The sequence below is a fragment of the Ipomoea triloba genome, chromosome 13 (assembly GCF_003576645.1).
Source record: "Ipomoea triloba cultivar NCNSP0323 chromosome 13, ASM357664v1".
NCBI classification, from domain to species: Eukaryota; Viridiplantae; Streptophyta; class Magnoliopsida; order Solanales; family Convolvulaceae; genus Ipomoea; species Ipomoea triloba.
This window is the reverse complement of record NC_044928.1, coordinates 2,506,247-2,515,601: the sequence shown is the minus strand read 5'-3', so window position 1 is coordinate 2,515,601 and position 9,355 is coordinate 2,506,247. Positions and strand designations below refer to the sequence as shown.

The window sequence follows — 9,355 nt, the reverse complement described above, 5'->3', positions numbered from 1 at the left end:
CATACTTTTAATACTTAAAATGCAGAAAGCAAAACGTAGTCTTTTAAGAAATAAGAGATCCAAGATGGATATTACATCAAGACCAAGTGAAAAGGGCAAGAAGCCATATAATGTTTCCTCATGGAACAAACATGGTTCCTAGCAACATGTAAACCTCAGACTCCTGGTACCACACATAACAACAAGAATTGAGTATTACTACCACTATGACTGAACACCATAAAACTCAACAGACAAAATGGGGCAGTGCAGGAATATATGAAAGAACACAACTTCCTACAAACTCATAACTAGAATTCAAACCCTAAATTAAATCATCTTTGATGAACAACCAACCCCTTATATTGCCTGATCATCAGTTTCAAATTTCAATTCCCAATCCTCCTAACCTACCAAAAATATAATGTCAGCACCATTGAATCCAAAGATCATCATTTCAATCACATCGAATCAATCAATCCCGCGATTCGTGCAATTCGTTCGGTTTAGCTGCATTATTATTCTCCCCTTCCCTAATTTCCTGCATCAACAACTTGCCAGACTCCCCATCATCATTCTCTGCACTCTTCTTCTGTGCCTCTTTGGCCCTGAGAGTCTGCAACTTTATGTGATTATAGTAAGCCACCCCCAAGAAAGCCAGCCCATACCCAACCAAGTTGATAGGGGTGACAGTGTCCTTAATCACAGACCATGAGAATGCAATCAACATCCAATCCTTAACCACCCCAGCCACATTCATAGTCAAGGCTGAAGTCTTCCCAACCAGCAGGAAAACAGCAAGATTCAGAGCAAAAGCACAGAAAGAATTGGTCCCAAAGATCATATAATCGAAATGGTAGCTGGAATTCTCCTTCAAATTCGGGTATTCCACCATGACCCACGGCACAAACAAGAAAGCCAGGCAACATGGAGCCACGTAGTAAAGAGAGGTAATGGGATTAAGCGTGATACCTGTTGAGATTAACAAGAAACAATAATAATGACAGAAAGTAAAACATGTATAATTTTATGTATTTCAGCAATGTGCCTACTTTTGAGACATCCCTAAAGGGCCCTCATACCCCGCTCCAACAGAGCATTTAGAGGTTTTAAATCATGGTAACTTAGTAATGTGCTTACTTTTGTTTCCAAAAAGGTTGAATCTCATCCCCAAGGGCCCTCATGTCCCAAACGGATAGAGCATCTAGGGCAAATTATTATGTGGACTCGAATCCACGGTGGACCCTGATCCAAAATACACAATTTACATATTGAATATTCAAAATTCAGTTTTGGACCTGGATTTACATTACAATGTGGACTCGATCCTGAGTCCCGAGTCATTGTTTCCGAACTTCGCCCCTGTAACAAACTGAGGTAGCCATGTAGGTAATGTGCTTACTTTTGTTCTCAAAAAGGTTAAACCTCATCCCAAGGGCCCCTCATGTCCCAACCGGACAGAGCAACCGAGGCAAATTATTATGTGGACCCAGGTTCAAAAAACACAATTTACATATTGAATATTTAAAATTTAATTTTGAACCCGAATTCACCTTATAAGGTGGATTCGATCCCGAATCATTGTTTTCAAACTTTACCCTTATGCGAATTGAGTTGGTCATGCGAATAGCAATGTGCCTACTTTATTAATAGTGATAGTGATAGTGATAAGAGCTTGATCCTAATAAAACTAAACATTCGTTACTAGCTATAACTTTTGACGTACCCTTAGAGGTGAGCAGAATCTGAATCATGACGAGCCTGGTGGCCTCAAACGCCACAGCTCCCAACTGCAAAATCACCCCCCATGAATCAAACTTGGCCTCCCCATAAGCGGCAATGGCGACCCCAATGGAGATGGAGACCATATTGAGCATGGTGTCAACCCTGAAAGACTCTTTGCTGCAGAGAACACCAATGGAGTAGACAGCGACGGGCATGAGGGCCTTGAGCATCTGGATGAAGGAGACGGAGAGGTAAATGTAAGCGGAGTTAGAGAGCCAGAGGGAGAGGGAGTAGAGGAGGCCAATGGGGATAACAGATTTGAGGTAAATCGGCCAGGACATGGAGACAGGATCGACGAGTTTAAGGACGCGGACGAGGAAGTAGGCGAAGGAGGAGCAGAAGGCCATGTGGATCATGGTGAGGGAGATGGGGTAAGGCCAGTTGTACATCTTGCGGTCGAGGATGTACTTGTTGTAGATGATGACAGTGAAGGAGAGGAAGATCCAGATGGTGACGTAGGTGTAGGAGAGGACGATCTTCTTCAATACACCGTCGCTCAAATCTCCTCCGCTGCCCATGGTGCTTAGCTTAGCTTTGCCGGGGACGAGGAAACAATAACGTACGCTCTTACGTTGTTAATTGTTAGACCAGATCGAATCTATCGTGGAAATCCGATTCTTGGCTCGTCAGCAATGTGGGGAATCGGAAGTGTGGATCGGAGAAGAAGATGGAGATTAAAAGGGAAAGTATACGTGTTGAGTGTATGGGATGATGAGGGAGGGAGGGAGGGGAGTAGAGTGCGAATCCGATGATGGTTGTGTTGACGAAGTACGAGGTAATAATCGTTGTACCTTTAGCGGGACACAAGGGAAATTGGTTTAATTTCGTTAACAAAAACCTTTCCAAAATTAGAAAATTAAATTAAATTAAATTAAAAGTCATACCTTTCCAAAGTTAGAAAATTAAATTAAAAGTCATACCTTTCCAAAATTAGAAAATTAAATTAAATTACCTTCACAATTCACAAACTTCTTTCACCTACCCCAAATCAGTCTAAGAATATAAAAGTCATACCACTCATACGGCATGGATGGGCAATTTATATATTGGACCAGAGGGTTCGTATAGCATTATGGACGCAAATTATACTGTGGATTATGGTCCACAATACACTGTGGACTATAGTCATGACTGATATTGCAATTGTGTTGAACTGATGTTGCAGTTGTGTTGAAAGGAAACTGCAGTTGTATTGAAAGGGAAATGCAATGTATATAAAGTATAAACTGAAAGTAAACGGCGCGAAACGGAAATCATTTCAGCCGTTTGTTTTCATTAATTGAAACGACATCGTTTTGATGCATGATCTGCAATCTATTGTGGACCGTGGTCCACAGTAAAATTTGTGGAACCTAAAAGACTCCTCATTAGGAATTTATATCATAGATTAGGTCCACATAACATTGTTGACAATGAATCAAAACGACGAGCTACAAAATTTACTCGTAAGGTACATTAATTTCATAACATAAGATACAAAAAATCACAACACAAGACACATACACATGTTATATATTTACTTCAATTATTTTTCAAATATGATTTAGGTACAAAATTTGTGTCTATAGACACAGAATTTTACAACACAAGATACAAAAATTCATAACATAAGACATAACTATTAATTTATTTCGTGTACAAAATTTTATAGCATAAGACACAAACTCACAATATAAAATACATACACATGCTTAGGGTCCAAAGTGCACTGTAAAGTGTGAACCCTTGTCCATAGTGTAAGGATGGGCATTTTGGGGAGAAGAAACTCTTTTCCAAAACTCTCAAACATTGTCCAAGGTAGTGTTTGGGATTCCAGCGATTCCAAAACGTCAAAAATGAGAAAAACTGCCAAAATTTTTACGGATCTGTCATCTGTCATTTAGCAAACATAGCATATAACTAAGTTAATACAAGCTAAACACAACTAATAATCTATAACGCCCCGTTCAAAATTCATAAATTTTAAATTCAACACAAGTGGATCGGATTTATTGTAAAAATTTTGAAATATTAAGGATTTCGCTGCTTAACACATCAGAGTAAAAAAAAAACACGATTGAAACTTTGACATGGCTGTGTTCATTCATCTGCAATCTGGACAATCGTTTTCCCAACGTTGTTGCCGCGATAAAGTCCTACGAAAGCCGAGGGAATGTTCTCAACGCCATGCGAGATGTCTTCAAGCACCTTGATTTTCCCAGCTTTGAGGTACTCTAATGTTCTGGAATAGAAATCTGCATACACTTTCATGAAATCCGCAGCAAGAAACCCTTGGATCTGGATCCTCTTGTAAACGACATCCATCATGTTGGGTGCAGCTCGCACTGTGGCGTTTGTGTACTCTGATATAACACCGCAGACTGCAACTCTGCCATGTGTGTTCATGTTGGCCACTGCAGCTTCCAACATTCTTCCTCCCACGTTGTCAAAATATATGTCTATTCCTTCTGGAAAACACCTGTTTAACAATATTGTAAATTTTAGGATCAAGCGTTTACCACTTGCGCCGAAAGCTATAACGAATAGCCAAAATAAGTCCCCCCAGTCTTAACTGCACAATTAGTTTTTCTCTAGCTCTGATACCACTAAGTAGATCTAACGCTTACCACTCACACAAAAAGTTATAGCTAGTACGTAGCAAAGGCTCCACTTTATTTCTTTATAGACAGTTATCACATTTTCGAGAGGTAGAATAATGTTGGATTTAACCTGACTTGATCCTTTAGGCATCTGCCCAACAATCCCCCAACCACCCCTGCTGGACTTGACCATTTACTGGCCTCCACCCAATAGTAAGTAGTGTTGGAATGCTATATATGGTTTAGAAAACATTATATTCTTTAGATAGCCAGACAAAAGAGTAAGGGTGTGTTTGGTTCGCACATGGGAATCGAAATTAGAATGGATATCAAATACTTAGTAATGGTAATGGGTTTTGGTAAAAGTATTTTGTATGTTTAGTAGTAGAGTGGAATGAAAATGATTATTAATAGTTGGGGAGTAGAGGAGGAGGAAGGGAAATGAAACCCTTATTTTATTAGGGAATGGGTTTAGCAATTAATGGGGTAATCAAAACTAATAGTAGTGTTCTAAAAACATGTCAACCAAACAATAACAATGACTTTGATACCCATTCCTGATAACTAAACCTGTCAACAAAACACAGCCTAAGAATCTTGAAAGTGTTGAAAAGGAAACTTGGAATGTTTGTGTTCAGAAATTGGATAAGACCAGGTAAATGGGAATAGTGAGGATTGGACCTTTTAAGAGCTGAATTGAGGTCAGATTCTTCTTTGTAGTTGAAGGCATCATCAAAACCAAGCTGCTCTTTAAGAATGTTCACCTGTAAGCTTACACTCGTTAGATAATATTATTAGTTAAAGCTTCGATATATGACAAAATTTGTGTGAGACAGTCTCATGGATCTTTATTCATGAGACGGGTCAGGTCAATATTAAATTAAATGTAATACTTACACTAGTAAATGTAATATTAAATCATGAATACAATGTTTATTACGTATATGGAAAAATTAATACTTTTAAAGGAAATGTGAATTGATATGTTGGACTAGTGTCTGGGCGCACATTAGAGCCGCCCATATGAGCAAGATGAGATTAATCTAATCGAGTTGCTTATATCCCACTCTGAGGCCCCTGCAACTCATATTTATATGTTTTCAACCATATTACCACATGCATAAGGAATTATTTTCAACCTTAGAGAAATTATTGTTGGCTTGTTTGGTAAAGCAAGATAAAAATGGTGAGAAGGTAGACCTTTTGTTGGGAGCCAGCACAGCCAACAACATAACAGCCAAACAGCTTTGCATATTGTCCTACTAAGTTTCCAACTGATCCTGAAGCTGCCGACACAAAAACCTTCTCCCCTTTCTGAGGTTTACAAATCTCAAAAAATCCACCATAGGCTGAAAGTCCACTAAACCCTGCACCAATGTTCAAAAACCTTAAATAAACCAAATTACATAGACCATCGATATAAGTGCTAGGTTAGAAATTTCAGTCACTTTTAATGGATGATCAATTGTAGTGACGAGATTTTCTCAACACCCAAAATTGTTAGAAAGTTAGTCAATATGCCATTTTTTTCTTAAAAGTCAAAGATTTGACCAGGAAAGGTAAATCATCCTAGATTACTCATAACTGATCCGTTCAAACGAACAGTCCAACCAACTTGGCTGAATTACCCTTGTTTCAACCCGTTTTAATCTTCTCAAATCACCCATTTTTGTCACCTATACCATGAAATTTTTTTAATGCAATCATTACCAAAAATTCCAACATGGTGAGGCAAAGGAAAGCCCATGGGGTCCAACTTATTAAGCAGACTGCCTTCCTTGAGTACAGAGTATTCTCCCCAACTAAGAAGACCTGCAACCAAGTCATCCTTCTTGATATCATCCCTACCAGAAGCCAAAACTTTCCCCACTCCATATGCATCAATACTCTGCTGATAGACAGAGAGAGAGAGAGGGATACTTAGATCACTCCTAACACATCATCAAACTAAAGAGAACAGATATGGTGAATATTAAAGAAAAAAATGTGTAAATCATATTTTATGTTCTTGAGAATTCTAAATGCTGCATAAATGATGAGATATACTATAGTGTATGTTATGCTCACTTTAAACCTTTTTTTATTTGTCTAACCACCAATTTTTTCCATCAATTAACTAAGATACTGAGACATATGATTAAACTGAAAGAAATTCGTGACATCTCATCCACACTCCAATAGATCTCTAAATCGAGCACGTACCTCGCCGGGAGTAATAGCGACGGCAAAATTAATGGCATTCTGCGAGGAGCTTTGAGACTTCATCCGGTTGAGCTGGTAGGGGTCAATGGACACATACAGGTTCTTCACTATAACATCTTTCGAACCGGGTTCAACTGACAGGGACACCATTTCTGTGTTCAACTCAAAGTCCGATTCTTGTGGTGCACCTTCTATGTTATTCCTTATGGACACATACTTGTTTCTTACTTCCATCATCTCCACTGGGAACTTTGGAATTGGAAGTAGATCAGAGAACTAGAAATTCTGTAATGATTTCTTCGAGAATTGCTCAGAACAATGTATATATATAGAGACAGAGCAGGGGAGGATTATTATACTAGAACGCATAGTTGTATGTAAAATGTATGAAAAACATTTGGTAGTGCTTTCGGGGATAACCGACAGTAATAGTGCCTGCACTCATGTATGTTCATTAGTTATATCAAGAGTGCACTATTAGGCATTTTTAAATACGCTATTATAATCATGAAATAGTCATCATGTTTTTCTCATATTTTTCTTAATTTTCAACCTTTAATCAACTCAAATAGACGCATAAAATTAATCCAAATTTTTTACATGGAACATGTGTTCTCACATAAACTTGTTTAATTCTATTGTTTGGTTTGACAGAATTGCAATTCTAATAGTACCCTAGAATTGGTTTCATAGAAAGTAGAACTAATTAAGTCCTACGTCAAATGACGACAACTTTACCATTATTATTATTATTATTATGCAAGGACAATTTAGTCTTTATTCTCTTCTTTGCTTTTAATTGTCTGTAATTCTGTTCATATGCTTACTAAACAATAAATTTTAAATTTCTACTTTATTCACACCACATTTCATTTTCCCCTTAATTTCCTCCTTCCAATTCAACGCCTTTACAATACGTTTGGTTGGAAGGAAAGGAATTTTAATTCGGTGGAAAAAGATTAAGGTGGAATAAAATAGAAATTCAAATTACATTGTTTGGTATGCAGGAATAGGAATACATGAAATTAAAAGGGAATAAGTGATACAATGACTAAAATGCCCTTATGTAATAATAATAATAATAATAATAATAATAATAATAATAATAATAATAATAGTAGTAGTAGTAGTAGTAGTAGTAGGATGATTTTGTTTATTGGCGTTGAATCATTAATTGTGAAAGCAATTTCAATTGGCAAAAACTTGTGTGAGACTGTCTCACCATGAGACGGGTCGGGTCAAGATGCAAATGTAACACTTATATGCACAAATGTCATACTTATATGTCCAAATGTAATACTAATCAGGAATAAAATTTTTGTTACTTATAAGGGTAAATGTAATACTTTTAAGGAAAAATACAATACTTTTACATTTGGATTTAAAAGTATTACATTTTTCCACAAAAGTATTATATTTGCCCTTATAAGTAAGGAGCACTTGTCAACATTACTTATTATGAAAAATGTATTACTTTTTCTCTAATAAGTAACAAAAATTGTATTCTTGGTTAGTGTTATATTTGATCACATAAGTATGACATTTGCACTTATAAGTATAACATTTGCATGGTGCTTTGACCCGACTCGATCTGTCTCACAAATAAGGATCCGTGAGACGGTCTTGTGTGACCCATTTCAATTTGCTTTTGTCCATTAATCCAAACAGCCCATTAGTTCACAAAATGACAAGAAAGGAATAATGAAGCAGCAATTGCATTGATGCTAAGAACGGCATGTGTGAGAGATAACAACAAGATATGGATAGTTGTTAGTTTTGGAGTGTTATTAAATTGCATCTTGAAAGTTTCAAACAATTTTCTTACAACTGCCAAGAGAAAGGATCTATTGCAACCAACAGCTAATAAGTACAAGGAAATTTAATGACCTTTTCGGAATCTTATTAAATCATGGTGTCACATAACTTAAACATGACCCTATATAAAATATCAGAATGTGACGTAGTACTAGTTTTTAAAAAAAAATATTTGTGTAAACTTTTATACTAGAGTTTATATTTTTTTTATTTACGTGTGAAAGTTCTCAACCACTCCTTAAAATCACGTTATAGATCGATAAAATATACTTTTTGACCTTAGCTAGCAAATAACCACAAAAAAGATAAACCAGTTTATATTGCACAGAGTTGACAGACTCAAACTAAGAATGTCAATATGCATCTCTAATGAGAATCGTATCAGATTATGTATCTAAATAAGATTTGAAAAATAAGTAAATATATGACATATGGATATGTCTTGTGTTAAAAATTATGTATACTATGAGTATAAATTTTGTAACTCGTCGTTTTGATCCAAGGTCCATAATGTTATGTAGACTCTAGTCTATGATATAAATTGTCAATGTGTTAAAAATTATGTATCTTATGAGTATAAATTTTAATTTGTAACTCGTCGTTTTGATCCAAGATCCATAATGCTATGTGGACCATAGTCTATGATATAAATTGTCGATAAGAACAACCTGTGTTGATTTACCTTATTGTGAGCAGATTCTATTACAATGCAGTATACCTATTGAAGCACAAGAATCAGTATTGCCTCTACTGAGGCTCAAACCCACCACCTCCCATATAAAGGGAAGGATTTGATGCCATTGGACCACAATGTCCTTGGCTAAGGCAGACTTTACTTAGTCATATAACAACTATACAGTTTCCCCGTAAATCAAAGTATTGTAATGCTGAAAATAATTTATCTATTATTTCTATTAATTTTACTCATTTAGTTATATTTTCTTAAAGACTGGTTCAGCATACCTCAAACCCCCCCCCCCCCCCCCCCCAAAAAA

At 36.5% G+C, this 9,355-nt stretch overlaps 2 protein-coding genes across 3 annotated transcripts; both read right to left on the bottom strand.

Annotated features, from left to right (window-relative positions):
• Positions 1–274: 274 nt before the first annotated feature.
• On the bottom strand, positions 275–2,392 carry LOC116000811 (probable sugar phosphate/phosphate translocator At4g32390). The gene is made up of 2 exons (XM_031240647.1): positions 1,706–2,392; positions 275–951 (listed from the first exon to the last, which is right to left on the bottom strand). The coding sequence occupies exons 1-2, from the start codon at positions 2,280–2,282 to the stop codon at positions 455–457; spliced, it is 1,074 nt and encodes a 357-aa protein (XP_031096507.1). The 5' UTR covers positions 2,283–2,392; the 3' UTR covers positions 275–454.
• Positions 2,393–3,672: 1,280 nt separating this feature from the next.
• On the bottom strand, positions 3,673–6,910 carry LOC116002673 (NADP-dependent alkenal double bond reductase P2-like). 2 transcript variants are annotated; one of them, XM_031242836.1, is made up of 5 exons: positions 6,546–6,910; positions 6,054–6,234; positions 5,544–5,710; positions 5,025–5,107; positions 3,673–4,222 (listed from the first exon to the last, which is right to left on the bottom strand). In XM_031242836.1, exons 1-5 carry the CDS (start codon positions 6,780–6,782, stop codon positions 3,844–3,846), a joined length of 1,047 nt encoding a protein of 348 aa, XP_031098696.1. In that variant the 5' UTR covers positions 6,783–6,910; the 3' UTR covers positions 3,673–3,843. The 2 variants fall into 2 exon arrangements, with proteins under 2 accessions (XP_031098696.1, XP_031098697.1); XM_031242837.1 differs by having other exon boundaries at positions 6,054–6,231; positions 6,546–6,907.
• Positions 6,911–9,355: the final 2,445 nt, after the last annotated feature.

Coding starts and splice junctions, on each gene's coding strand:
- LOC116000811 (XM_031240647.1), bottom strand. CDS start 2,282: ATGGGCAGCGGAGGAGATTTGAGCGACGGTGTATTGAAGAAGATCGTC. Junction 952..1,705: donor GATTCTGCTCACCTCTAAGG/GTACGTCAAAAG, acceptor TAATCTCAACAG/GTATCACGCTTAATCCCATT.
- LOC116002673 (XM_031242836.1), bottom strand. CDS start 6,782: ATGATGGAAGTAAGAAACAAGTATGTGTCCATAAGGAATAACATAGAA. Junction 5,711..6,053: donor TCACCATGTTGGAATTTTTG/GTAATGATTGCA, acceptor ACATTGGTGCAG/GGTTTAGTGGACTTTCAGCC. Junction 5,108..5,543: donor GTGCTGGCTCCCAACAAAAG/GTCTACCTTCTC, acceptor GTAAGCTTACAG/GTGAACATTCTTAAAGAGCA.